Raw genomic sequence first — 26625 nt, 5'->3', positions numbered from 1 at the left:
GAATTTTAGAGTAAAAGGAACATTTCCTAGCAATATAATTGTTACTCAACTTATGAAAGTTTCTTTTGAGAATTCACAGTGTTAGGGCATCTCCACGTAGGACAGAATTCGAAGATAAATCCCATTTGTGCGTGAGATTTCTAAATCGTTGAAAATGACTTCTTAGGAGTAAAGTTTTTCTAAAGTAAGTTTCTCAATCCTGTTTGTTTATTTACAGGCAGAGTTAAGTTGTCAGGACAGCCACTTGTAGTTTAGCCTTGGGTGGTATCTGGGTGTTCTGGTTGCTCCTGAGGGTGGGCCCACATCCCACTCAAGAGCCTGTTGAGTGGCCCAGCGTGGGTGTCCCTGCTGGAATTTTCTGGCTGAGGGTCTGGCATCCTGCAGAACAGCATGAAATGGAACAGTTGTCCTGCTCTGGGTACAGACAGCCAGCAGAGGGAGGCCGAGCTCTGCGGGCCTCCTGCCTTCTGTGATGAGCAGCGTCCCGTACATTTCTGTGGGACAAGCCTGACGTTTCCTGTTTTATGCTCCCCTTTCCCACCCGTGGACATAGTGTCACTGGAAGGACTCAGGGGAGAAGCTTGGTTAAATGCTCACTGACCTTAGGTAGGCAGGTCTTTATAAACTGAAAGGTGATTGTCACAGTTCATGCTTAAAAGTTAAGTAATTTCTGTATACTTTATAGATGTTAACAGTTAAATTCAGGTCCTGGAGATTTTCCCTATCTTTTTCTTAGTGTTTTCTTTCTATATTTAGCATTACTTGTAATCACTTGTGATGTTTAATAATGCTCTTTACCTTTTTAAATGTCACCTTTACCTTCAATTAAAATGGTTTTCAGTTGAAACTTGTATACATATATGCGCACGCAGATCTGTGTGCCTGCACAAACAGTGTGTCTTTATAATAAATTTATCTTTTATATATAATGTATTTTAGGTATAATAAATTTCACTTTCTATCTATTAGATATCTGCTTGAAGGAGGTGACGTCGATGGCTGACAGTCTGTATAACATTCGGCTTCTGAGAGAATTCTCCAATGAACACCTTAACAAATGCTTCTATCTCACCCTAGAGGATATGCTGTACGCCCCTTTAGTGCTGAAGGTAATAATCAATTATCAAAGCACATTTCTAAAACCATGTGGGAACAAGCTGTCTGCTGTGTCCTTGATCTTTTCTGTGTTTTTTTTTAGCCAAATGTTATGGTTTTTATTGCCGAGCTCTTCTGGTGGTTTGAGAACGTCAAACCAGATTTTGTCCAGCCCAGGGATGTTCAGGAACTGAAGGATGGTGAGTGGCAGACTTCCGTGCATGAGAGTGCTCAGGAGGTGTGCTTACAGGCCCCTGCCTTCATGCCGCAGTGGGGTTGAATCAGGGCTTTCTCTGGGAGCTCCAGGGGGCTTGACGGGCTGTGAGCAGTCTGCCTCCGAAGCCCAGGTCTGGCCACCAGGACTGGCACTGGCACCATCTTTCTTGGCCAGAGTTCTCGGAGCAGGTTCAGGCTGGGCCCGACCTCCACCCCTGAGCCCATGGGGGCTTGAGCTGCAGTGGCCACTGAGGCGTTCGGTCGCAGGCTGGGCCCAGCCGGCCAGCCGCCCCCTGAGGGTTTGGCTGCAGGGCGCTCTGGTCAGCTCCGTCCCCGGGCCCAGTGAGGAGGCTGCATGCTAGGGGTCCATGCACCCTCCCTCGCTGCTCTAGTCTGGCTTGTGTCTTTTGATTTTAGTACTTATTGTTAAAATATTTGTTTTATTCGTTACAAAATATGCCTCAGTTCAGTTCAGTTCAGTCGCTCAGTCGTGTCCCACTCTTTGTGACCCCATGAATCGCAGCACGCCAGGCCTCCCTGTCCATCACCAACTCCCGGAGTTCACTCAGACTCAGGTCCATCGAGTCCGTGATGCCATCCGGCCGTCTCATCCTCGGTCATCCCCTTCTCCTCCTGCCCCCAATCCCTCCCAGCATCAAAGTCTTTTCCAATGAGTCAACTCTTCTCAGGAGGTGGCCAAAGTACTGGAGTTTCGGCTTTAGCATCATTCCTTCCACAGAAATCCCAGGGTTGATCTCCTTCAGAATGGACTGGTTGGATCTCCTTGCAGTCCAAGGCACTCTCAAGAGTCTTCTCCAACACCACAGTTCAAAAGCATCAATTCTTCGGCGCTCAGCCTTCTTCACAGTCCATCCAACTCTCACATCCATACATGACCACTGGAAAAACCATAGCCTTGACTAGACGGACCTTAGTCCGCCAAGTAATATCTCTACTTTTGAATATGCTATCTAGGTTGGTCATAACTTTCCTTCCAAGGAGTAAGCGTCTTTTAATTTCATGGCTGCAATCACCATCTGCAGTGATTTTGGAGCCCCCAGAAATAAAGTCTGACACTGTTTCCACTGTTTCCCCATCTGTTTCCCATGGAGTGATGGGACCAGATGCCATGATCTTCATTTTCTGAATGTTCAGCTTTAAGCCAACTTTTTCACTCTCCTCTTTCACTTTCATCAGGAGGCTTTTTAGTTCCTCTTCACTTTCTGCCATAAGGGTGGTGTTTCTGCATGTCTGAGGTTATTGATATTTCTCCCGGCAATCTTGATTCCAGCTTGTGTTTCTTCCAGTCCAGCGTTTCTCATGATATGCCTAATGACCTTGAAACCATTTTTTTTTTTTTTTGAGAAGTTTGGTTTCATGTAAAACTTTTGTTTTTAGTACTTACAAAAATGGATTTTTTTTCTTAAAGATTCTTCTCGCTAGTGTTGTAAGTAGCGGTAAATAACAAGACTATTCCTATAAAATTGTTTCTGCAGCTAAATCAGTGTTGCACCCCAAAAGCAGCCGGCCCCCAGTTCCCATCTCCAATGCCACCAAGCGCAGCTTCCTGGGCGGCCCTGCAGCGGCGAGCCCGGCCGACCCGCAGCCCCCCGCCCCGCCGCACCACCTGCAGCTCGGGGAGCCTGAGCCTCTGTAAGTCCGGCCTGCCTCCCACTCCCGCCTGTCCGCTATTCCCACTGGGGTCACCTTTTCTCAGGGCGATGGGAAGCTGCGGGGAGTCAGGAGCGAGGACCTCCTCTGTGGGCCCCCCCCCCCAGCCCAGGTGAGCAGCGTAGCCTCAACACAAACTTGAATTTGCTGTGGAAACTTGAAGCCTGTTGTATGATAGGCCTTGACCAGAGGTCAGTGTGTCTCCGAGCTACAGTCCGGATGTTTATCCAAGTTTGAATTCTTGATGTTGTTGGTACATTTTGGGTTCATTTTTACAGTAATTAATTTTCCCAGGGAGTCTGAATCTTTTGCAGGTTGGTGTGATTCATGCTGGTCTGGTTTTGAACTTCAAGGTCGGCAGCTGGTGATTTTTCTCTCCTGTCCTCTGTTTAGGGGGAGGGGAGCCTCTGCTTTTAGCCCATCACACCCTTTACTGCCACTGAGGCAGAAGCAGCAGAAGACGGTGCAGGGAGAGGACCCCCCAGGTGAGAAGCACCGCCCCCCCCCCCCCCCCCCCCGCCCCATCCCTCTCTCTGGAGGTCATTACATTGTAGTTTCAAAACGAACAGATTCATCACGATGGAGCGACGTTGGTTAAGAAGACTGGCAGAACGCTTTCTGCATTTTATTGATGTCCCTTAGAATTTATAGTCTTTACAGTGGCCATATTAAACCTAATGAATTACATAAAGCCTGACGTTACCTCGTGTCAGACACTTACACTTTGACATTCACTGGTTCTTTTAATTGACATTGACATCACTTATTGATAAAGTGAAAGTCACTCAGTCATGTGTAACACTTTGCGGCCCCATGGAAGTCCATGGGATTCTCCACACCAGATTACTAGAGTGGGTGGCCTTTCCCTTCTCCAGGGGATCTTCCCAACCCAGGGATCAAACCCAGGTCTCCCGCATTGCAGGCAGATTCTTTACCAGCTAGTCACCAGGGAAGCCCAAGAATACTGGAGTGGGTAGCCTATCCCTTCTCCAGGGGATCTTCCCGACCCAGGAATCGAACCAGGGTCTCCTGCATTGCAGGCGGATTCTTCACCAGCTGAACTGCCAGGAAAGCCCATCGTTTATTGATACTGCCGTGTAATTGGCATTCTCGTGATTTCATGACCTGGACTGACTTATACGTTACCTCTTGTCGAAACTGGAAAATTGTGTTGGGATTATTTGCTTCCCTGAGCAGTTTTGGTGTGCTGAGTTATGATGCGTTTCCTTGAGAAGTGGTTATTATATTGAAGGAATTTCAAGTGATATAAAACTGTTTACTTAATGCTGAGGTCACTCACTGTTTTCTCCAAACCGCAGACCAGCGACACCGATCCAGTTCCTTGACCCGAGCTGACAGTCAGCCCCGAGGAGCAGCCATAGCATGGACGGAAAAAAAAAACAGGTGACCTGTCCATGTTTCCAAATACATTTCTGCTGGAAATATTGGTTAGTCTAACAGAGCAGTGCCCCAGATGTGGTCCAGGGACCCCAGAATATATCCACAGCGATGCTGCTTTCAGCCTTCTGAGGCCCTGGGCGGTGTGGGGTCACAGCAGCCTGACTCAGGCAGACCCGAGGATCCAGCCAGGGACGCAGCGGAGGCCTCTCCTTACACTCTGCCCTGGCTTGTTTTAGAAAACAGGCCACAGTTCATGTAATGGATTTCTTACCGGAATTTTTAATCGTTTTCAAAACGTCTCAGCTCCAATTCCTAGGGCGATACATATGGACTCGTATTGACGGATCCGCGAAAGTGTGTTGGGATCCTCAGCGTGGTCAAGGGGGGCTGGGCCAGAGTGTCAGGACTGCTGAGCTGAAAGGCTCCTGGCTTTCCTTTGCCCAGGAGAGAGCTGTTTATGCGTCCTGTGTGTAAGAGTAGGGTTCTCTCTCGTGACTTGTGTTCTCGTCAGAGGCATGACGTGTCCCATGGCCTCTCTCCCCGCGTTGCAGGCCTGTGTCTCAGCCAGCGCCCTTTGCCCTCCACCACACCGCGAGCTGTGACATGGACCCTGGTGGTGGTGACAGCGTCAGCCTGGCCCGCTCCATCAGCAAGGACAGCCTGGCCTCCAGCGTCGTCCACCTGACCCCGCAAAACCAGCCCCAGCCCGCAGCCCTCAGGACCGACGGGAGGAGCCTCCTGAGCAACGTTGACATTGAGGACGAAGACGAGGAACTCCTGGCCATCGTGAGGACGGACATGGCTCGCCAGGGTGGTGACCCTGGCCCGATGGCCGGTGCCAGGTCTCCCCAGAGGCTAGCGGACGCCTTCGAAAGTAAGCCCGACAGCTTCTTCCTGGAGCCATTGATGCCCGCCGTGCTCAGGCCAGCCAAGGAGAAGCAGGTGGTCACCAAGGAGGACGAATGTGGAGAGGGGCGGCCCCGGGCCTTCACGTCCAGGAGGTCTGGCGATGGCCACCAGCCTCTGGGGCGGAAGAAGGCACCTGGCAGTCACGTCACTCGGGACTTGAACAGGACTTTCACCCCCATCTCCTGTTCAGAGATGTCTGCAGGCTTTGACGCCGTGCCCGCTGAGGTGGGGCCCCAGGTGGCGGGGGACACGCATGGTGGGCCTCTGGCTGGCAGCAGTTTTGACCCATCGTCTCAGGGACAGTCCGCCGACGGCTTCTTCCTTCATGTAGGCAGAGCCGACAAGGACGCGGAGGGCAGGCTCTACATGAGCTGCGCGCGGAGCCCTGGCGCCCTTGGCCCGGACACCTGGGCTGTCCTGCGGCAGGACTCTGACTCGGACGTCGCAGACCTGGACGAGGCCGAGCAGGACTTTGCCGGCGAGGAGCACCCTGCGGCGAGGGCCGGGTACGGCGGGGAGGAGGAGTCCGCGAAGCTGCAGGAGGACCTGAAGGTGAGGGAGCACGACGACAAGGACGATGCCAGCGGCCGCTCCAGCCCGTGCCTGAGCACCGTCTCCCAGACCAGCAGCGCGTCCATGGCCAGCGGGAGCGCGAAGATGACCAGCTTTGCTGAGAGGAAGCTCCAGCGGCTCAACAGCTGTGAGACCAAGTCGAGCGCGAGCAGCTCCCAGAAGACCACGCCCGATGCCTCGGAGAGCTGCCCGGCCCCGCTGACCACGTGGAAGCAGAGGCGGGAGCAGAGCCCAAGCCGGCCGGGTGGGGACCACGCCAGCCTGCTGGCCTCCGAGCTGCTGCAGCTGCACATGCAGCTGGAGGAGAAGCGCAGGGCCATCGAGGCGCAGAAGAAGAAGGTGGAGGCGCTGTCGGCGCGGCAGCGGCTGCAGCTGGGCAAGGCAGCCTTCCTGCACGTGGTCAAGAAGGGCCGGGCCGACGCCGCCCAGCAGCCGCTGAAAGCAGCGTCCCTCGCAGGGGAGCACGCCCAGCACAACGGGGACGACTTCCTCGGCAAGGAGGAGGGCCGGGGAGCGCTGCTGGGGTCTCCGGATGTGGACGGGGAGGGCCTGGCTCTCGTCCAGCCGCAAAAAGCCCGGGACCCCGCCGGCCTCCCCGAGCTGGAGCGTGGCAAGGCGCTGTCGGCGGTGCTCCTAGAGGACGCTGAGGGCGTGGACGTGGGCGAGTGCGACCTGTCCATCGAGAAGCTAAACGAGACCATCAGCACGTTGCAGCAGGCCATCCTCAGGATCTCCCAGCAGCAGGAGCAGCTGCTGCTCAAGTCCCCCACCATGCCCTCACCCGGGCCCCGCAGTGGCTCCCAGGACCCCAAGGCCAAGGCGGCCATCCACTTTGTTGAGCCGCTCTCTCCAACAGCCCTGACCGGTCACCGCAAGCCCCCTCGCCTCGGTCAGGGCCGGAATGCCCGGTCAGGGAGACCGGCTGAGCTGAAGGTGCCGAAGGAGCGACAGCAGGGTTCCTCTCGGAGCAAGACCCCCACCCCTGGCCTCGAGACTGCCCCCCCACACTTGCGGTCCTTCCCGCCTCAGACGCCCCCCGAGCCGGGCTGGGACGGGCTCAGTGAGCCCGGGAGTGAGGCTGCAGAGAAGTGCGCCTTCGACAGCTACCGACTGCACGACGAGAGCAACCAGCGGACGCTCGTCCTGTCGTCCTCCCGAGACGCCAACGTCCTGTCTGAGCAGGCGGGCTTCAGGGAGGGGCTGGAAGGCAGTGCGAAGGAGGTGGGGCTCAGCACCCTGACCGCACCTGGGAAGGAGAACGTGCTGCTGGACGAGCCCCCGCGCAGCAAGGCCAGCCTCATCGAGGTGGACCTCTCCGACCTGAAGGCCCCTGACGAGGACGGGGAGACGGAAGGCCGGGACAGCTCCGTGGACCTCGGCAGCGAGGGGGACCAGAAGCCGGGGGTTGGCTTCTTCTTCAAGGTAAAGGCTGGCGGCATCCACGTCCCACAGTGGCCAGGCCATCACCCACCCTGGTCATGCGGAGCCGCTGCTGCAGAGGCTGGGGGGAGAGGGGGGTGCCTGTGTGGCTTCCTGGCTGCAGGGTCTCTGCAAGGCCCCAGCTTTCCCAGGGCAGCTGGCCACTCCAGCAGAGCTGCTCCTCGGGCCCCGAAGCAGGAGCTCCGTGTGGCTTTGACGTGTCACGAGGTGATTTCCTCGTGGTGGTTTTCTGACCACGTAAGAATGAAAAGCACTCTTAGTTCAAAGGCTCCGCAGAGCAGGTGGTGTTTGGCCTTTGGGCTGAGGTCGGCTTCTCCCTGTTGCAGTCTGGGAAGGTGGAGAAGCTTCAAGAAACATCCTGGAGCTTTTTCTTCAGGAGGAGAGGGCAGTGAGCCATGAGACTCCTCTCTGTCTTGAGAGCATCTCCTCTGTCCTGGCCCTCGAGGGCGGCTGACACCGACGGAGCGGTGAGGGCCGTCTCGTCAGGACACACAGGCCCCTGCTTGGCGATCGTGCGCTTCAGTTGTAAACACACTTTAGCTCCTGTTGTGGGAACGAGTGTGTGGGTTTCGGGCAAATAGTGTCAGCATCGGCACACTGAATGCTTTTGGAACAGCGCGGCTTGTTTCCTATTTGCTAGCATCTCTAAAGGGGTGCTCCTTCCTCAGTTAAAAAGAGTAAGGAAGCGTCTGGACTACGTTTCCTGTTCGTGGTGCATTAAGCGTGGCCAGGGTTGACGGTGCCGGGGGTCCTGCGAGGGTCCGTCCCGGCTTCTCATAGGTGACTGCAGACGTCCCATCTGTACCTTTAGGGCGGGGCCGGGGCGTGACCATGCTGGGGGTCCCCCGAGGGTCCGTCCGGATGCTCATAGGTGATATCTGCTTTGCAGGACGAGCAGAAGGCAGACGACGAGCTTGCGAAGAAGCGGGCGGCCTTCCTCCTGAAGCAACAGCGCAAGGCTGAGGAGGCCCGCGTGCGGAGGCAGCAGCTGGAGGCAGAGGTTGAGCTCAAGAGAGACGAGGCGCGGTAGGTGACCGAGGCGCCTGCCCGCCGGGTCTGTCATGCCCCCCCGCCCCCAGATTCTGCTGGGCACTGGCGTTAGCAGGACGCCCCGGTCGGTCCTTCCCACAGGCGTAAAGCGGAGGAAGACCGGATCCGCAAGGAGGAGGAGAAGGCGCGGCGGGAGCTGATCAAGCAGGAGTACCTGCGGCGGAAGCAGCAGCAGATCCTGGAGGAGCAGGGCCTGGGCAAGCCCAAGGCCAGGCCCAGGAAGCCGCGGCCCAAGTCCGTACACCGGGAGGAGCCAGGCAGCGACCTGGGACCCAAGAGCGCCTCCCCCCGTAAGCAGGGCCGGGGGTGGCGTGTGGGCCCTGCCCCCTCCGCTCCCCGCCGCCCCTCCGGCTGTCAGCTCCCACTTCCCTTCTCCAAAGTTGGGGCCAAGCACTGGCATCCTCAGGTGCTGAGAGGCGGCGGGCCGGCCCTTCCCACCCCCGTGCAGACGGCTGGTGTGGGGGACGCATGTCTCACGGAAGCGCGCCTTGTCTTGTCTCTGGCAGCTGATAACCTGAGCCGGGCCCAGTCGGGCTCCAGCCTGTCGTTGGCCTCCGCAGCGACCACAGAGCCCGAGAGCGTGCATTCAGGGGGCACGCCTTCGCAGCGGTGAGCAGACGGGGTGCTGTGGGGGTGCTGTGCAGTGTGGGCTGTGGGTCGTCCGGCTGGCCCTGGGGCAGCTCAGGGCCGCGGCAGTGCCGTCGTCACAGGAGCTAATCCCTGTCGCCCAGGCTCACCCACTGCTGAGATGGTTTTGTGTTTGTCCCTCTGTCCCCTTGTTCTCCCAGCCCTGGACATGTTTTTGTTTCTAACCTTTTGAGAGTAGTAAGTTGACAACATTTGTCTTTAAGCAGTTTAGAGCGCGTGTCTCTGAGCAGGGGCGTTGCCTCTCATCACCGTGGTCTTAGACCAGCACTGCCGTTGGGTCCGCAGTATCCTTCCATGAGCCCACGTCCGTGTGGGACGCAGTCTCACTAAGTCCTTGTGCCCATTCCCTGAAACGGGGCCCGCCCCTCGGCAGGTTTCCCCTGCTCCAGTCCAGCATGTGCATCTCGGCCGGGGCCCCGCGGAGAGGGGCTTGTGCGTTTCCCAGGGCAGCCCGTCGTGTGGGTCACTTTGATGTGGGCTAAGGTGCTGTTCCCGGGGGCACTGGCATTTCCCTTTCTGATTAAGGAGTGAGTCAGGAGGAGGAGGTGTTGGGGAGGCTGTCGAAGGTGCTGACCGCCCGCAGGCCTCAGCAGCCCCTGCGGGTCTCTGTCCACGCTGCCCCCACACTGGGGTCGGCCTCCTGGCAGGCAGGTCCCCGCTGTCCTGCCTTGCCGCACCTCCAGGAGCTTCTTGACGCCTCACAGGGACCCTGGACTCCGGTTAGAACTTTGCTCAGGCGGTCTGTTACTGGGACTGAATTCAAGTTTTGCCCACACCTGCCTCCTGGCACGAGTGTGTCCTGCTCCGTGGAGGTGGCCCAAGTGCCACGGCTGGAGACCCCGCCCGCCAGGCCCCTTCTTCCCCTGGTCTGTCCCTGGTCTGGCGGCAGCAGCAGCGTCTGGGCCCTGGTCACCTGGCTCTCAAAGCAGCAGGGCAAGTGCTGCCCTCCTGCTCTGCGGCGCCGCCTGGGGGTGGCCCTCCCCTCCCAGGCCCCTTGGTGCCCCAGGCTTGGCTCTGTCCCTGATGCCATGTTTTCCTGGGGCAGACTGGCCGTGCTCCCCACTGCTGCCGCGGCCGCCAGCCCTTCCTGTGCCGGCGGTGCAGCCCGGCCCGTTTCGGGGTGGCGTCCCACCAGCCGGCACCAGTTGCGGGCGAGAGGAGGTGTGCCTGCCACCCTCCCATCGCTGCCCCGTCCCCCTTCCCAGCAGAGTCGAGTCCCTGGAAGCCTTGCCCGTGCTGAGCCGCAACCCCAGCAGGAGCACCGACAGAGACTGGGAGACGGCGTCCGCCGCGTCCTCACTCGCCTCCGTGGCTGAGTACACAGGTGACAGCCTTGCGCTTGGGGCACGGCGCCCAGCCGCCTCCTGCGGAGACGGCGCGGCGTGGGAAGGGAGGGCACGGCCCTGGAGTGGTGCGCCTTTGCCCCTGCCCTGCTCATGGCTCACTGTGTGTCCGCTGCTAAGGGTTTAAAGTCCTGCTTTTGTGTTTTCTGTGTATCAAAGAAATGGAAATTAGAAAAGGAGTAAGTTCTTACTTACTTTAACCTTTTCCTCAGTTTATTTAAAATCTATAACTTAGAATTCTCTCATAGATTTGAACTGGCTGTTACTCTGCGTTTTCAGAAAGTTATGAACACTCCTAATTTAGCCTGTCTGCTGCTTGGTTTTATAAGATTGTTGCCTTTTGTGTGTGTGCGCGCACGTACGCATGCCACAGATACTCACTTTGCACATCTTGGCCTGCTTTTCACAGGTCCCAAGCTGTTTAAGGAGCCCAGCAGCAAATCCAACAAGCCAATCATTCACAACGCTATATCCCATTGCTGTCTGGCAGGAAAAGTGAACGAACCTCACAAAAATTCAATATTAGAGGCAAGTATCAAAGTCTCACACCTAAGTTCTCATGTAGGGGAAGGGTGTTTGTGAATGAAGGTTTTCCCTAGAGGGGAGAATCCTGATGGCTGACAGAAGAGGCCGCTGTCTCACACGCGTGTGGTCAGGTGTGGGGCACACAGTCCTGTCTGCTTACGCCACTCAGTGTGCCCTGGCCCTCGCTTTCAGCAGACCTCGGATCAGCAGGACGGAGGCCGCGCTGGGGTCGGGCGGGGGCCTGGGGCAGGCCCCCGGGTGGGGAGCGGGAGGCGGGTGGGGCTTCTTACAGGGAAGCCAGCATACTCAGCATGCTGTTGAGTGGGGGGAGGTCTTCGAGCGTCATAGACAGTGTCGGGGTGGAGACAGGGGGCCCAGCTCTGTACTGGGGCCACTGGAGAAGTGGAAGTTTGGGGCAAAATGCTGGTTATTTGTGTCCCCTTGATGCTTCCTCCCCGGGGCCCGCAGGCCTCAGTCACTCTTCATGGTGAGTGGCGGTGGTCTCAGCAGGTGGACAGTCCGGACGGGGAGGGTTCAGGTTAGGACTGGGTGCGTGCCTGCAGCCTCAAGGAGGCTCCGGCTGGGGGCCCTGCTGGGGCGGGGCTCCTCTGCGCCCCGGGTCACCAGCTCCTCAGCTGCCGGCGGGTCCAAGGCGGCCCCGTGGTGGGCACCCATGGGCCGTGCTGCCAGCTCGGCTCGGACGCCACAGCGTGCAGGTGGTCACAGGCCGGCCGGAGGGCGGCTCGGCCCCCAGAAGCCTGTCCACAAAAGCAGTTAGACTGATTCTGACGGGCTGTGGTCAGATGGTGATGAATGGTCCGGAAAGAGTGGAGGGGCAGCATTGGACGCCAGGGCAGCTGCGGCAGGCTGGTCAGCCAGCAGGGTCTCACTGGAAGGGGTCGTTGAGCAGAGGCCTGGAGTCGGGAGGGATCCCGTGCAGCTTTGGGGGCTCCTCAGGCTCCAGGTGGGACTGATCCCCCAGTTTGGGTTGGAGCCAGGGAGCTTGGGGTCAGAGGTCAAGGGGTCACTGCTTTAGGGCCTCTGGGGAGTGGCTGCGTGGGCTGCCAGCCTGGGACAGACCGCGTGAGGGTGGGGCACAGCGGGAGGGCCTGGAGACTGCTCTGCCTCCAGTTCGGCTCGTGTTCAGACACAGCTTTTACGTCGTTGAAATTGCTGGGATTTTGCCTTTTAATTTTATAAATATGTGAATTTATTTAATAGGAAGCCTGTTAGATACTGAGAAGAATAGTATCTATTTGTGAAAAATCAGGTTTTTATAAACAAAAATAGCGGGAGGAGGGGCACTGTTTTGTGTCACAGGGATTTTCTTAGCCCCTGGCTTCCCCTGCCTCTGCGCGCAGTCTTGTGGGTCCTGCAGCCGCTGGACAGCTCCAGTGGACAGGGTGGCGAAGGGGACCAGACGAGGTCTGAGAGGGACGGGGAGGTGTCCTCACGGTGAGCGGAGACGCTCGGAGGGTGTCGGCACCCCGGACCAGGCTCAGAGAGCTGCAGGGTAGGAAGCTGAGCATTCTCAAGTGCGAGCGGTGTCGGGCAACATGTTTTTGCGGTAACGACGTTCTGAGGTTGAGAGCCCGGTGCGGCAGACGCCGTAACAAGGAGGGACCGTCACCCCTGTTCCAGGTCCGTTCTGTGACCGCGCTGGCGAGGGACACGTCTCCCAGCGTGAAGCCCCCTGTAGCGGCGTCAGGGCTGCGTTCCCAGGGCTGCAGTCAGGGCCAGTCTAGCCCCTGGACTAGGGCCGCTCCCCACGCCGCTGCCCTGCCCCTGGCTCTGCAGTCCCCTCAGCGTTTGCCTGCCCTGGTGGTGTCACTTGGAGGGGCTTATCCCGAGGTGGACCTTGGGCGGCGTCTCTCACTGGCAGGATGTTGTCAAGTCCATCCAAGGGGTAGCACCTGTGGTGCTTCAGTCCTTTCTGCGCCTGAAGAGCGTCCCATTTCTGTGCAGACCGGGGCTTGTGCGTCTGTCTGCTGAGGGGCTTCTGGGCAGCGTCAGCCTTTGATCGTTGTGAGTAATGCTGCTGGAGACGTCTGTGCACAAGTTTTCCTTGGATGTGGGTTGTAATTTCTCTGGGGCGCATCCCTGAGAAAAGAGCTGCTGAGTCCCGTGGTGACTGGGTGTTCCAGCTTCCGAACACCTGCCTGACTCGTTTCCACGGCGGCTGCGCCCTTCCCTCTGGCAGTGGGGAACAGGGCCCATTGCCTATCGTCTGCTCCGGCACTTGTCTAGCCTGGCGGGTGAGCAGGCTGTGGGTGCAGGGTCCGACTGTGGGGGCTCACAACTCCACGTCTCCCCGCTTCACGCCCTACCCGCAGGAGCTGGAGAAGTGTGACGCCAACCACTACATCATCCTGTTCCGGGACGCCGGCTGCCAGTTCCGGGCTCTCTACTGCTACTACCCTGACACCGAGGAGATCTGCAAACTGACAGGCACCGGGCCCAAGAGCATCGCCAAGAAGATGGTCGACAAGCTGTATAAGTACAGCTCGGACCGGAAGCAGTTCAGCCTCATCCCGGCCAAGACCATGTCGGTCAGCGTGGACGCGCTCACCATCCACAACCACCTGTGGCAGCCCAAGCGGCCCTCGGCGCCAAAGAAGACTCAGACTCGCAAATGACCCCGGCGCGGCGGAGCCTGCAGACGCACCGGCCGGGTCGATATTTATTACTTTCTTCCTTTTGGGTACGAAGTGTGCAGAATCACAGACCTTTTTCAAAGAGGCTTCTAGACGACAAGACAAAACCCCTCCCTGAGCTCCCGGCACCAGGACGGCAGGTGGGGCCGGGGTGGACGGCCTGATCGGTCCCAGCGGCCGCCCCGTCCCTGCTGCTTGGAGGCTCCCGGCTGCGGCGTGTCCCAGAGCTGCCGGCAGCAGGGTCCTTTTACTTGAAGCTCTCCTTCGGTGTAAACTAAAGTGATCTCCTTGGCTTCCTCGCCTCCCCCCTCATCCCTTCTTGCACATGGCCTGACCTCGCTCCTGCTGGCTGGCTGTGACCGCGCAGGATCACAGGATTGAGACCTGGTGTCGGGTCAGGGTGTTCGAATGTCTGTAGGAAAGGAGTTCATGGTGGGGAGTTGTTTTCATTTGAGAAATTGTATAATATTTATTGATTGTGTCTACTGCCAACGTTTATATCCAATTCTAAGATTTCTGGAAAAAAAAAATTCTTGTTTCTTGCTGCTCAGAAAAAGTTTACTGAAAATAGCAGTTCCCTAAAAGCACTGAAATCTGCAGTCTGTCTTCTGCTAGAATAACGTTTACAAACAAGCGTGGCGGGCTGCCCACCACGCAGTCGCGAGGGAGGCACGGTACTCCGCTGGCGTCCGCCCGGCTGGAGGCGGGCGAGCCGCGCCAGCACAGCCCTCGCCCGGTACGTTGGGGGAGGCGCGCCCATGATTGTTCACTTTAATAAAGACAGATTTTTTGGTAAAGTTGAATATTTTTTACTCTGAGCATGTTTCTGTTAAAAAGGTGATGATGCACTTAAGCTGACAGTTCTTTCTAGTGTTTTTATCACGTCTTCACTCGTCCCGTCCCGATCCTGGCTTCTGGAAGAGCTTCGGGCCCGCCGGGGAGCTTGCGGTCCTCCGTGTCGACAGAGCGTTTGGTCGCGTCGCCTATTCAAACACAAAGTGGTCGTTGGCAGCTGTCCGGGAACCACAAGTCTGCGGGGCGCTCCGGTCCGCCTCCCGACGGTGGGCCTGGTGCTCCTGCCAGCCCCCGGTGCTTCTTGGGACCAGACCTTCGGGCGCGGCCTGCACACGCGCTGCCGGTGCACCTGACCCGCTGACCCGACCGCCGGGACGTTCTGGAGTCACTTATTTAGTTTTGCACATTTTTTTTTTTTTCCTTGGGAGTGTTACTTGAATCTATCTCAAAACTGCAGAAAGAAAAAAAACTGAATCTTCACAGAGAGAAAAAGTTAAGACACGCAAACTGGTAATTCCAACGCAAAGGGGAGTGACCGTGTCCACGAGCACGGAGGGGACGCGGCGGCCTCGCCCTGCCCAGTTGGGTCTTCTGTACATAGGTAGGCCTGTGCGGTTTCTCCAGTGCTGAGTGTTGAAACAGTCCTGAGTGAACTCCTGTGACATGCCGTTCACACGTGTGCTTTATTTCTCACTGTATGTTTGATAATTATATTATTATATTTATTTTAAGAAAGCACTAAAATGTAATAAAGTACTTAACTAATTTGCTTTCTATGGCCAGGTTTGTGTGAGGTTGTCATGGCTGGTTCTGTGGGTCAGGGTCCCCGCTCCGTACTGTGGAGAAGCTTCTGGTGGTTTCTGGCTAACTGCTCTCTTATCAAGAGAAGATGCTCTTCCTTGACGAGGCCAGAACCGGTGACGTTCTGAGCACATTCAGAGTGGTCCTGCTGGAGTCAGAGGAGGTGGAAGCTTTTTAGGGACCACCGATAGGTGCTTCCAGCCCCCGGGCCAGGTGTCCCAGGCCTGCTGAACCTCTGGGCAAACTCTGGGTCTCCCAACACAGTCAGTCGGCTGTGGGGCATCGTGGGGGTTGTTCTCATGCTGGGCGCCCTCCACTGAGCTCAGTGAGGACCTGCGGCACCACGGCCCCTGGGTGCTCAGCCAGGCCAGTGCTCGGGACGTGGGGCCGCACGTGCCCCTTGGGCCCCCTGCACGTTGCAGCGAGCGTCAGACGTGTTCCCACGGCGGGAATTTTCGTCTCTTGGCTGTGGCGGTGAAGTCGTCACCTCTGCCCTGGGACTGGGCTGTGCGCGCCCTGCAGACGTTCCGCCCTCCGGGCAACTGCACGTTTGTCTCGCTCTCACCACAGAGGGCCGGGCAGCCCTTCCTTGCCTTGCAGAATTCCAGCCTGCCACCTGTCCACCCGGGTGAGGAGGTTCGCGTGAGAGTCCTTGGCTGTGACCTGGGATCCCCACAGCCCAGGTGAAACGGGTGAGTGAGCCGCTTACTTTCCAGATAACACGTGCAGAGGCGTTAATGTATCTGTACACACGCTTGCACACGCCAGATGAAGGCTGTCTTCCCGTGTGTCCTTTGACTTTGCACGTCACCACAGATCCATGTCTGATTGGGCTGTTTGGGTCCAAACTCTTGTTTTCTGCTCTGGCACACGGAAAAGTAGCATAATTCCAAGTTTACATCTGCGTTACATGTTTTCTTTTTTTGGTATTGTCTTTTATTTATTATTTTGGCTGCACAGCTTGAGGGACCCTAGTTCCCCGATCAGAGATTAAACCCACGCCCCTGGCAGTGGAAGCAGCGTCCCGACCCCTGGAGCGCCAGGGAAGTCCCTGGGTTGTACATCTGCTCCTTAAAACTGTAGGTGTTACTTGGTGGGGAAAAAGTTACTTGAAATAAAGTCTCTTAAGGTGAACTCGGATAACCTTTCGTAATTGACGCCGACCTACTTGGTGAAAGGCAGTTTGGCTTCTGAGAAGCGGGCATGGGCAGCCTCGAAGCAGCTCTTCTCCCGGTTCATGGCCTTAGTTTCTGGTGGAGGGGCAGATGGGCTGGGCTGCTGGGTCAGGGTCACGGCCAAGTCTATCAGCGTGGGTGGGGTGCAGAGCGCCTCACAGTGGCATCTCGCCAGGCCAGGTCTCGGGTCGGGGCCGTCCCAGGCTGCACCGCACGGGTCTGGCACTGCCAGCAGAGTCGTGTTGCACTCCCTCTTTCGGGGTCTCCGTGCCACGGCCCGAGCTGTGGATCCCATTGAGGTCTTGGGGTGTGAAGTCTCAGGGGCGGAACTTGCCCTGGGAAGAAGCTTGGCTCCTGGCTCCCTCCCCCTTCCTGTGCTCAGCCAGCAGAGGGGTCTGTGTGTTTTCTCTTCTTTAGAAAGAGCAAGTTACCGTTTTCCGAGTTACTTCCTAAATAGCGAGGAAAAGCCACTTTGGCAGGATGAATGATAAAGTGCGGTAAACCATACAGTCCGGTCTCCACGCCCTCACGCCCAGACGTAACTTGTAAGAGGTGGTTTCAGGGGAGCCCTGCTTGGCCGTGAGGGTTTAGGGTTGCTCCTGGTACAGAGGAATAGCAACAGCATAGAACTCAGCTCTCCCATGGAAGTGAAGTCTAGACGTGGTGTTATGAGGCTCAGAAGCTAACACACTTGGAAGCTCATGTCTGGCCCCGTGTTTTCATCTGGTGAGTGGGAACTCCAAGTACCTTTCCGTGGGTCTCAGCTGCACTCGGCCAGGCTGCGTGGGAACGGGTTCCAGCCCAAGTGTGCTGCCTGGGGTTGGGGCTGCTGAGACGTACTCTCGGGCACCTATCTGTACACACGTTCCGTATCTACAGCTTAAAATGCTCTGTGATGTGACTGGTTACATTGACAAGCATGCCGCTCCAGGGACTGAGCTTTGAGATGGGGACTCACATGTCCCAGACGATGCCTGTTCTTTGCTCATTCCTGTCGGGGGCCTGTGGTGGAAGCTTGTGAGCATCTGGGAGGCGTCAGCAGCAGTGCCAGGCAGGCTGAAGCATCAGGGATTTTTTTCCCGCAATTCTCAACTTTTTTTTCTTCTATTGTGCATTTTTCCTTTCAGCTGACAATTCATGTCTTTTTTAATCTATTTAAAAAATTTTTATTTTAAATTACAGGATAATTATTTTACAGTGTTGTGATGATTCCTGCCAGACGTCAACATGACCCAGCCATACCTTCCTGTTTGGTTTTTTCATACATTCCTTTTTTTTAATTTTGCTTTGGCTGTGTGGCATGTGGGAGCCCAGCTCCCTGACCAGGGATCAAACTGCCCTGCAAGGGAACTGTGGAGTCCCAACCACTAGACCACCAGGGAAGTCCCAGGACTTGAATTTAAAGTGTGTTTTTTTCAACCATTTGTCTCCAGTTGAACTGATAAATCTCTCTAGTCTCTTATTTTGTAAGAAATGTGGTGTGGTTTTTTTTGCCTGTTTTTATTCCAGGTGTTAAATTTTCATTGTGTGTAGTACAGTCCGTGTTCTTTTTTTTTTTAATTGAAGTAGAACATACCTACAGAAAAGTAACGAATTGCATGCACAGAACTTGATATAAAGTTTGAGTGTTTATTCTCATTTTAAAATGAGTGGCTCTCAGCACTTGCCACTAAAGTCATCCCTGAAGGCTTTGCTTCTACATTACATCGGTGTCTGGTCCAGTTGCATTAGTAGGAGTCGGTCAGCTGAAGCATGAGATGACGGAAGGGCAGAGCGGCTGTCTGCGGGGTGGAAAGTATGTCCTTATTTCCGTGTCTTTCTTCACACTGGCCTGCTGTTCAGCTTGAGGGTGCTGAGATGCTTCATCCAGGGGGTGGTCGGTGCGCCGGCAGGGCAGTCCCTCTGGGGTGGGTTCCACAAGTTTCCACCGTTGGGCGTCACTGGCCTGGAGCTTATGGCAACTCAGCTGCTGAGGGATAGTGTGTGCCAGGCGTCCTCCGGGCGCCCTGTCCTGGAGCCTCTAGACCGCTGACTAGAAGGACCCACGCTCGCTGGTCCAAGGGTCTTGAAGTTTAAGACACACTGCTGATCTATGCCGCCAAGAGAAGCCGTGCCGTGTAGACTGTCATGTCATTGTCCGGGAGACACCCTGATCTCAGGGTCAGGTGTGTCCGGGGGATGAGGCTCGGGGTGGGGTCCGTGCAAGGACACCTGGTAGACTGATGAATAAAACTAGGTTTCTCTGCATCAAAACCTGGCCAGAGGCCCAGCAACAGAAAATTACGGTCCAGTTCCTGCTGCCGAGCATAAGTCAAGGGAACCCAGACGAAGACATCATGCTCAACAGCATCTAAACAGGAATAAACATTCAACATGAGAGAATGTATCAGCGTAATTTACATGGAAGCCAAAGAGGAAAAGCAGGTGTAGAAACAAGTTGATCACACTCGGTATGTATTATTCAGGATGGAAAGTGCTACAGTTAGAATTCTCATACTCTGATAACACTCAGCAGAGACTTCCAGCAGACCCCACCTTAACAGTGAAGCTCTGGAAGTGTCCCCCGTTAGGTCAGGGTGGAGCCCAGGTTGCTGGAGGCCAGACTTAGTAGCCAAGGTTCTGGATATCTGAGTTGTCATAATAAGGCATCAGGACTAAAGACAGGAAAAGAAATGCCCTAAAGGTCTTTATTAGCAGAGAGATGAAGGGCCTCCTAGAAAAGCGGAGAACAGGTGGTGAGTGTTGGTGGTGAGTGTGCAAGCCAGAGCGCTGGCAGACCAGCAGGTGCCCCGGGCAGAGGCGCCCCAGGAAGTGGGTCACTCAGAGTGTCCCCAGAGGTGTGACAGTTGGAGGTTCAGGCTCCAGCTGTGCAGATGGAGCGCCACCACGTGCAAAGTCCCCGGGGGCCTTTCTAGGGGTTCTTAGCTGCTGATTCAGTGCTGGGCGCTGGGGACCAGGACAGGGAGCCCTGAACACGGCGCCTGCTCTCACCCTCTCTGCTGGGCTCGTTCGGACTCCAAGGCCCCAGCGAGTGAGCAGGGCCATGGGCCCCCACGTGGACTGCAGCCCCTTCGGCAGGGGTTGGAGGCCCGCTGCGGGTGTGGCAGGGAGCCCTTCCCGTGGGTCTGAGCCCAGGAGTCCTGGGGTCTCAGAGATCGAGGTGGCGGGGGGGTTGGTCTGCTCCTGCCTCCAGCTCAGGTCGGCACCTCCAGTCCTCGGAAGGCCCTCGGTGGGCACACGGTTGGCTCACCCAGAACCCCGTGGCTGTGTCACTGGGCATCCCCTGATGTAGAGGAGGGTAAGCATTTTAGAGGTCGACCGTGCTTACGCTTCCTTTCTGGGAAATTCCTGGGGTTTCCTCTGCCCACTTTCAGTTGGGCTGCTCTAACTGGGTGGCTCTCTTTCTTACTAATGCGTAGAAACTTAAAATAATCTAGACAGGGCTTTTCTGGTGGCTCAGGGGGTAAAGAGTCCGCCTGCAATGCGGGAGACCTGGGTTTGAACCCTGGGTTGGGAAGATCCCCTGGAGACGTGAATGGCTACCCACTGCAGTATTCTTGCCTGGAGAATCCCATGGACACAGGAGCCTGGCAGGCTACAGTCCATGGGGTCACAAAGAGACGGACATGACTAAGTGACGAAGCACAGACAAGATTCTTTCTTTATTTGCAGAGCATATATGCCAAGTCGTGGCTTTTTTTTTTTTTTTTTCTTTTTTGCCATGCCACATGGCTTGTGGGATCTCAGTTCCCCAGCCAGGAACTGAACTTGGGCCATGGCAATGACGGAAAGTGAAGAGGAGCTAAAGAGCCTCTTGATGAGGTTGAAAGAGGAGAGTGAAAAAGCTGGCTTCAAACTCAACATTTGAGAAATGTTGATCTCGATCATGGCATCCAGTCCCATCATTTCATGGCAAACTGAAGGGGAAAACGTGGAAGCAGTGATAGATTTTATTTTCATGGGCTCCAAAATCACCGGACAGTGACTGCAGGCGTGAAGTTAAAGCGCGATTGTTCCTTGGAAGAAAAGCTGTGACAGACCTCGTGAAAATGGAAGTGAAAGTTGCTGAGTTGTGTCCGACTCTTTGTGACCCCAGGGACTGTCCATGGGATTCTCTTGGTGTTTCTAAACTGCAGTGGGTAGCCGTTCTCTTCTCCAGGGGATCTTCCCAACCCAGGAATCAAACCAGGGTCTCCTGCATTGCAGGTGGATTCTTTACCAACTGAGCTATCAGGGACAAACCCAGACAATGTATCAAAAAGTAGAGACATCACTTTTCCTGACAAAGGTCCATCTAGTCAAAGCTATGGTTTTTCCAGTAGTCAGGTATGGATGTGAGAGTTGGACCACAAAGAAGGCTGAGCGCTGAAGAATTAATGCTTTTGAATAGTGCTGGAGAAGACTCTTGAGAGTCCCTTGGACTGCAAGGAGATCCAACCAGTCCATTCTGAAGGAAATCAACCCTGAATATTCATTGGAAGGACTGATGCTAAAGCTCCAATACTTTGGCCACCTGATGTGAAGAGCCGACTCACTGGAAAAGACCCTGATGCCAGGAAAGACTGAAGGCAAGAGAAAGGTGGGACAGAGGATGAGATGGTTGGTTGGCATCACTGACGCAATGGACATGGGTTTGAGCAAACTCCTGGAGACGGTGCAGGACAGGGAGGCCTGGCGTGCTGTAGTCCGTGGGGTCGCGAAGAGTCGGGCACGACTGAGTGCCTGAGTAGCAGCATGGCAGTGAAAGTCCGGAGCCCTGACCACTGGGCCCCCAGGGAACGCGCTGGCCTTTTGGGTTTTTTTTACTGTTACTCTTGGTATTTGGAATATAACCCCTTCTCTTGGTGTTTCTAATTGCTGTTCTCCTGGTTAGAGATGCAGGCAGCATATTTCTATGTCCTTGTTGGTCATCTTGCTTTTCTTTTGTGAAATGTCTCTTCAAGTGTTCTGCTTCTTTCCCCTTAAAAGATATATTCTGTATATTAGTGATCTTATGCCTCCAGAGCTTCTGCATTCTCTTGATGGAGCTGTGATGAGCAGAGGTTCTAGACTTCTTTGGCTCCCCGTCCACCTCAGCCCCTCTTGCCGAGGACCCAGGCTTAGCACCAGCTCTTGGGGGAGGCCCTTGGGGGAGGGTTTCCTTGGGGAGACCCCCAACCCACCCTGTGCAGCAGGATAGCTGGGAACCAGCCACAGGTGTTGCCTCAGCACCCAGGGGGGCCGATGGGCTCCCCGTGACCCCTCCATCCAGATTCCTGGAGCTGCTGGGCTGAAGCCCCAGGCCCCAAGCTGGGCTAGAGAGGGGCTATGGATACTGAGAGCGAGTCTGAAGTCCCTGCCTGGCATCCTGGGAGCTGTGGCCTGGGTCCCTGGGACAGTTGAGGCTTCAGGAAGGCTCTCTGGGTGAGCTGTTCTCCACTGCAGAGCCCTGGAGAGACCCTGGAGATAATGGGGGTCCAAGCTAGAGAAGGGATCTGCAGGGGCTGGGTAGTCTCCCTGGAGGTGCCCAGGGCTGGAATGGAGGTCCAGTGTGAACCCATGTGGTCACCTAGAACTTGGGGGGCTGGAGTTGGAGCAGTCCTGGGTAAAGATTTTTATCTGCTTTCTCTGGGCATCCCTGAGTCCTCCAAGACCACCCTGCTTGGCACTCAAGCTTCCAGTGACTTCACCGGGCCTGAACGTGGCCCTGGTCCACCGGCTGCCCTCGAGAACTCCTTCCCTGGAGGCCCCAGCCAAGCCTCTTAAGCCCCAGAGGGGCGAGGCTGGCAGTAGGGTGATGGGCTGAGGTCCCGGATGGCATGCCTGTGTGCACCAGCCCAGCCAGCACGCCTGTCTGGCACCAGGGACACAGCCCTGCGCGACCCACAGGAAGCTGTAGCTCAGCAATCTCACAAGAAAATGCTGCGGTTCCTGAGACGCCCACCCGTCTCAGCTGCCAAGGTGCTGACCCGAACTTGAGCCCCCAGAGGGAAAAGGCACCTTTGCGACCGTTGGTCTGGCCTGGGGTGAAGACGAGGTGCAAATGTCGTGGGGGTGCCCGCTTTGTGGTCGTGTGGACTCCTGCCTGGCAGCCGAGCCCGTGTCCATGGCGGGTGGGCCAGCATCCTCCCAAGGCTGGGCCTCTGAGGGGCTGGGGTGGGGTGGCCTCTGCCCTGTTCCTGACTGCTGTGCACACCTTGTCCCTTTTTCTGCCCGCTCTGCTTTTAATAAGCACTTGGTACGATTCCATCTCCTTTCGTCTCCCAGCTACCGAACGCACTTCTCTCTGAGATTCTGGGTGGTTGCCCTGAGTCTGTTCACACCTGCTCCACGTCCATCCGTAAATGCTCAGCTCTGGGGGGAGGCGGGTGGGCACCTCAGGGCTGGCGTTCCCGGGCCACATCACGTCACGAGCCACAACAGCCCGCTTGTCGCTGGTGCCGTTGTCGTGACCAGCTTTCTACAGGAATTAAAAAAATCAGAGGTGTCTCTCTCATTTTATGTCTGAAAACCCATCAAAACATTGAGAAATGTCTTCTGCTTGCCCAGTCAGGTTGCCTGGATCCAGTCTCAGGCCTTTGCTGAAGCCTCTGCAGGTGGCAATGGGTGTGAGAGTGAGTCTGGGTGTGAGCGTGCGTCTGGGTGTGAGCGTGTCTGGCCCAGAGGAGACCCCATTCGTCACTGCCCATCCTGTGCACCCACAGTCAAGCAGACACCTCCAGGGATCCCAGTCGGATGCCGTCTTCCCAGTGGAGTACTGAGGGGCTGCAACCCCGCCTGGATGGAGACCCCACTCCAGCAGCCAAGGTTCCCTTGGTCTCCACTCCTGCAGGGGCCTCTTCCCCTTGGGGAACTGGCACGTGGCTGCCAGAAGTGGCAGGTGCGGAAGGGAACAGTCACTGGCAGGACCCTGGGAGCCACTGACACCCTGCTGGGACAGACCCTGGCCCCAGAGGCCACCCGAGCCCATGTCAACAGCCTATCACCCCGTCGAGGGCCCCCAAGTTTCCCCTCCTCGATCAGACACCCTTCCTGACCCCCCACAGCCCACACTGTCCCAGCAGCTACCCCCACCCCAGGCATGGAGACCCTCTCTAGATGGGAGGGTCCCGGGCAGCCAGTGGGGGGTGAGCTGGGCGTGCTGCCTTGACTGGGGAAGGGGAGGGTGGCCCTGAGTCATGTCGCTCCCTGGGGGCAGGCCACTCCAGCCGCCGTGTGGCCTGGCCACTCCACCACTGTGTGGCCGGAGCCACACACGCCCTGGGGGCTGGGTTGGTCCTTCCCCTGCCAGACTCTTGGGGGTACTCTGTAAGAGCAAGAGCCCCCAGCTGAGAACCAACAGGGGTGTCTTTGTGCTGGGGAGGCACACAGACCTGTCCCCAGGCTCGGCCCGGAACCCCTGCATGGGGGAGTGCACAGGGGACCCCTGCTCCTGGAACCCCTGCCTCCAGCTGACTTGCTTCCTGCTTTTGGGGAGGACCTGGGCCAGCCACATTTCCTTGGGTTGGGGAACCCTTAGGCGGCTGGGGCAGACCCAGGCCCAGAGCATGCAACCATGGAGAGAATGCCTCACGAGGGGACCTCCTGTCTGCAGAGCGCATCCATTTAATGGAAGTTTCCAGCACTGAGCGTGCAAACCTGTCAGCAACAGTCACAAAGGAACTGAGGTGATGCCCGGAGTCCCTCCCTTGATAAGGAGAAGTCCCTGTCCTGGAGACGTTGGCCGGCAGCCCAGCGGCCACGTTGTGCTTCAGATTTCTTGTTTAAAAGGGCGTCAGATGGTGCAGCTGCAAAAGTTCAGCATAAAAATAGAGGAAAAGGCAGTTGTCCAAGTCTCTTCCACAAAGTCATGGGCTGCAGGATCCCCAGTGCGCGACAGGGCCCCCCTGACGCTTCTCCAGAGCCCGTCCTGCTGTGGCCAGGGGCTTGGCCAAGCTGAAGACCCTCTTGCTTTCCATTTCCTTCTCAAATGAGTGCACAGGGGAGGGACTTGGGCGAGAAGGGCGACCCCCCACCCCGTGGCTTGGCCAAGAGCCACAAGCTAGACTGGTCCACGACTGAGGAAACATGGCGAGTGTTCGGGCTACAGCGTCCCTCCTGTCGTGGTATGAGCCCCTGGCCCGGGCACCTGTCTGATCCACCCCAGCCCGTGGTCCAGCCCGGCTCCTCTCCCTCCGCCGTGGCCAGATCCGGTCACGAGTTGCGGTGCATTTGTGCCAAGGATCAGGGTTGTACAGATTCATAAAAACAGGTTAAAAAGGCTTCCCGCCGGCATCCAGCGGTGCCCAGGGCAGCCCCAGCCCTCATCCAGCTAAGGTCTGCTCCCTCTGGCCCAGTCCCGGGAGCATCTCGGGGTTGGGCGCCGGGCAGGACCCCGCGCTCACACATCACGGGCTTGCGGACTCCGTAAGGCGATCAGAGCTGTGTCTCGTCCCGCGTCTCAGGGTTGCAGGAGGCCAGCTTGTTGCTGCAGCTGCCCTTCTGGCTCTGAGAGCTGCTGGCCACGTGGGCCAAGGGGTCGGAGCGGATGAGATATCTGTGGGAAGGGTGGAGGGCGCTGGCATCACGCTTTGCCCAGGAGGCCAGGCTGGACGCCCATGTGGGTGCACAGCACCAGTCCACGTGGTGAAGGGCAGGGGTCTACACTTGCTTGAGGATGCGGTACTTACACGATGTCATTGGGCTCCAGCCGCGTGTCGGGCGGGGGGTTGATGAGCACATAGGAGAGGGTGTTCTGGTGGTCATTCATCTCGTCTGCGGAGGAGACAGGGCCCGGCGGGCGGTCACCCCTCAGCCCCTGCCCATCTCTGCTCTGCCGGGGCCCGAGGAGCTGGCAGCTCCAGTCAGCTGCAGAATCCTCCTGGCCGTAGGGCCGTCCTGCCCGAGCCCCATCCTGGGGAACCCAGCCTGGCCGGTCCTCCGACCCACGTGGGCCTCAGCCCAGCACTGCATGGGCCGGGAGCAGCCACCACCCCTGCCCATCCCCGTAGTTTGCTGAGTCACCAGCATCTTAGGAGGTGGTCACCCTGAATGTGGAGCACACCTGTGCACACCTCCATGTGTGCATACACCTGCACACACACCCAGCCCAGGCTCATTCGCCCCCTTCCAAGCACCCCTGCCCCATACAGGCCACCCCCAGTCCCCTCCTCAGCTGTCAACCTTGGACCTGCCCTCTGTTTCCCAAGACCTGTCCAGCAGCATCAGCCCAGAGTCCAACTGGCTCACCCTGCTGGAGGTCCCCTCAAGCACGCACGGGGCCAGGCCACTGCCCACCACTGATACAGCCAGTCCAGCGTCCGGCTCTTGGGGTGGCCCCAGGATGTGACCCGCTGGGGTGTGAACTGGTTCTAGAGAAACCCTGGTCACCGCATAGATGTCTCTTTGGCCAACTATGGGGTTGGGCTGGCCACTGTCCAGCAGTGACCCTGCGCTCAGTGAGTGGCAGGAGGTGGATGACTCGTGGCCTCAGTTTACACATCTGGGGATGCCTAAAGGCACCTCCTGACCCAGGACTGGGCACTGGGGAGGGACGGCCCTGGTTGAGGGGGGCGGTGGGTAGGGCCCTGGGTGACCTCTGCCCCGGCTCCTCCCACCTCCTTCTGTCTGCACCGGCCCCTCCCGTCCCGGGAGGGCTCCCTGGCCATGGGAATCAGGGACTCAGGGAAGGTGGGACAGCTGCTGGCGGGCCAGCAAGGGGTGCTGCGGCTCACTTCCCTGAACTGGCGAGTTCAGGGCCGAATCTGACTCGATTCGGGACCCCCCACGGCAGCAGGTGGAGCCCAGCATGCTTCAGGGGACAGCTGGGGTGGGGGTGCAGGCCGAACGGGGGGCGGGGCTCACAGACATCACCTGGTCCAGGCTCGTGTCCCCGCCCAGAAAGGGGACGGCCTGACCCCCACCCCTCCCACCGTGTGGGGTCACCGGTGGGCTTGGCTCATGGAGGCGGCACATGTCCATGGAGGGCAGCAAAGAGCGGGGCTGGGGCAGCGGAGGTGCGGGCAGGAGCGGAAGGCTTTGGTGGACCCTGTACCCCTGAGCACAGCCACCAAGAACAAGGAAAACAGACAGGCTGACAAGGGACAGGGTCACCTGTCCATCTAACCCAGGGGCGGGGCTGCAGAGGGTGGGCGTGGCCCCTGCCTCACTGGACCCACCCCACCCAGCATGGCCCCTGCTTCTGCCCTGCAGGCAGGCGGGCGGGCTATGGGCGTCCCAGCCCAAGCTGGGCCCAGCTTTGTGCTTCTGGGGGTGCTGGGCTGAGAGGTGGTGGGGGGAGGCACATGGGGTCCAGCTGTAGCGCCCGGGGACTGGGTGACCCACGAGGCCCTGACCCTGACTTCCCAGAGG

At 57.3% G+C, this 26625-nt stretch overlaps 2 protein-coding genes across 4 annotated transcripts in view; one reads left to right on the top strand and one right to left on the bottom strand.

The window, feature by feature from the left end:
- Positions 1–15084, top strand: part of CAMSAP1 (calmodulin regulated spectrin associated protein 1) — a 45055-nt gene extending 29971 nt beyond the window's left edge. For 2 of the 3 annotated variants that reach the window (XM_052649743.1, XM_052649742.1), the window contains 12 exons: positions 970–1109; positions 1199–1295; positions 2808–2964; positions 3376–3467; positions 4302–4386; positions 4935–7287; positions 8195–8331; positions 8437–8645; positions 8862–8964; positions 10212–10327; positions 10756–10874; positions 13205–15084. In XM_052649743.1, coding sequence (XP_052505703.1) covers positions 970–1109; positions 1199–1295; positions 2808–2964; positions 3376–3467; positions 4302–4386; positions 4935–7287; positions 8195–8331; positions 8437–8645; positions 8862–8964; positions 10212–10327; positions 10756–10874; positions 13205–13507 — 3911 coding nt within the window. In that variant the 3' untranslated portion in view covers positions 13508–15084. Of the gene's footprint in view, positions 1–969; positions 1110–1198; positions 1296–2807; positions 2965–3375; positions 3468–4301; positions 4387–4934; positions 7288–8194; positions 8332–8436; positions 8646–8861; positions 8965–10208; positions 10328–10755; positions 10875–13204 lie in introns of all 3 variants that reach the window. The other variant, XM_052649741.1, reaches the window with a different exon arrangement.
- An 8836-nt stretch (positions 15085–23920) lies between these two features.
- KCNT1 (potassium sodium-activated channel subfamily T member 1) overlaps positions 23921–26625 on the bottom strand; it is a 43213-nt gene continuing 40508 nt past the window's right edge. Inside the window, exons 31-32 of the mRNA XM_052647753.1 lie at positions 24945–25029; positions 23921–24811 (exon numbers count right to left, since the gene is read on the bottom strand). Coding sequence (XP_052503713.1) covers positions 24691–24811; positions 24945–25029 — 206 coding nt within the window. The 3' untranslated portion in view covers positions 23921–24690. The remainder of the gene's footprint in view (positions 24812–24944; positions 25030–26625) is intronic.

Source organism: Budorcas taxicolor, chromosome 11 (assembly GCF_023091745.1).
Source record: "Budorcas taxicolor isolate Tak-1 chromosome 11, Takin1.1, whole genome shotgun sequence".
Taxonomy (NCBI): domain Eukaryota; kingdom Metazoa; phylum Chordata; class Mammalia; order Artiodactyla; family Bovidae; genus Budorcas; species Budorcas taxicolor.
Note: the sequence above shows the minus strand (reverse complement) of the source record. Positions and strands in the feature narration are given on the sequence as shown.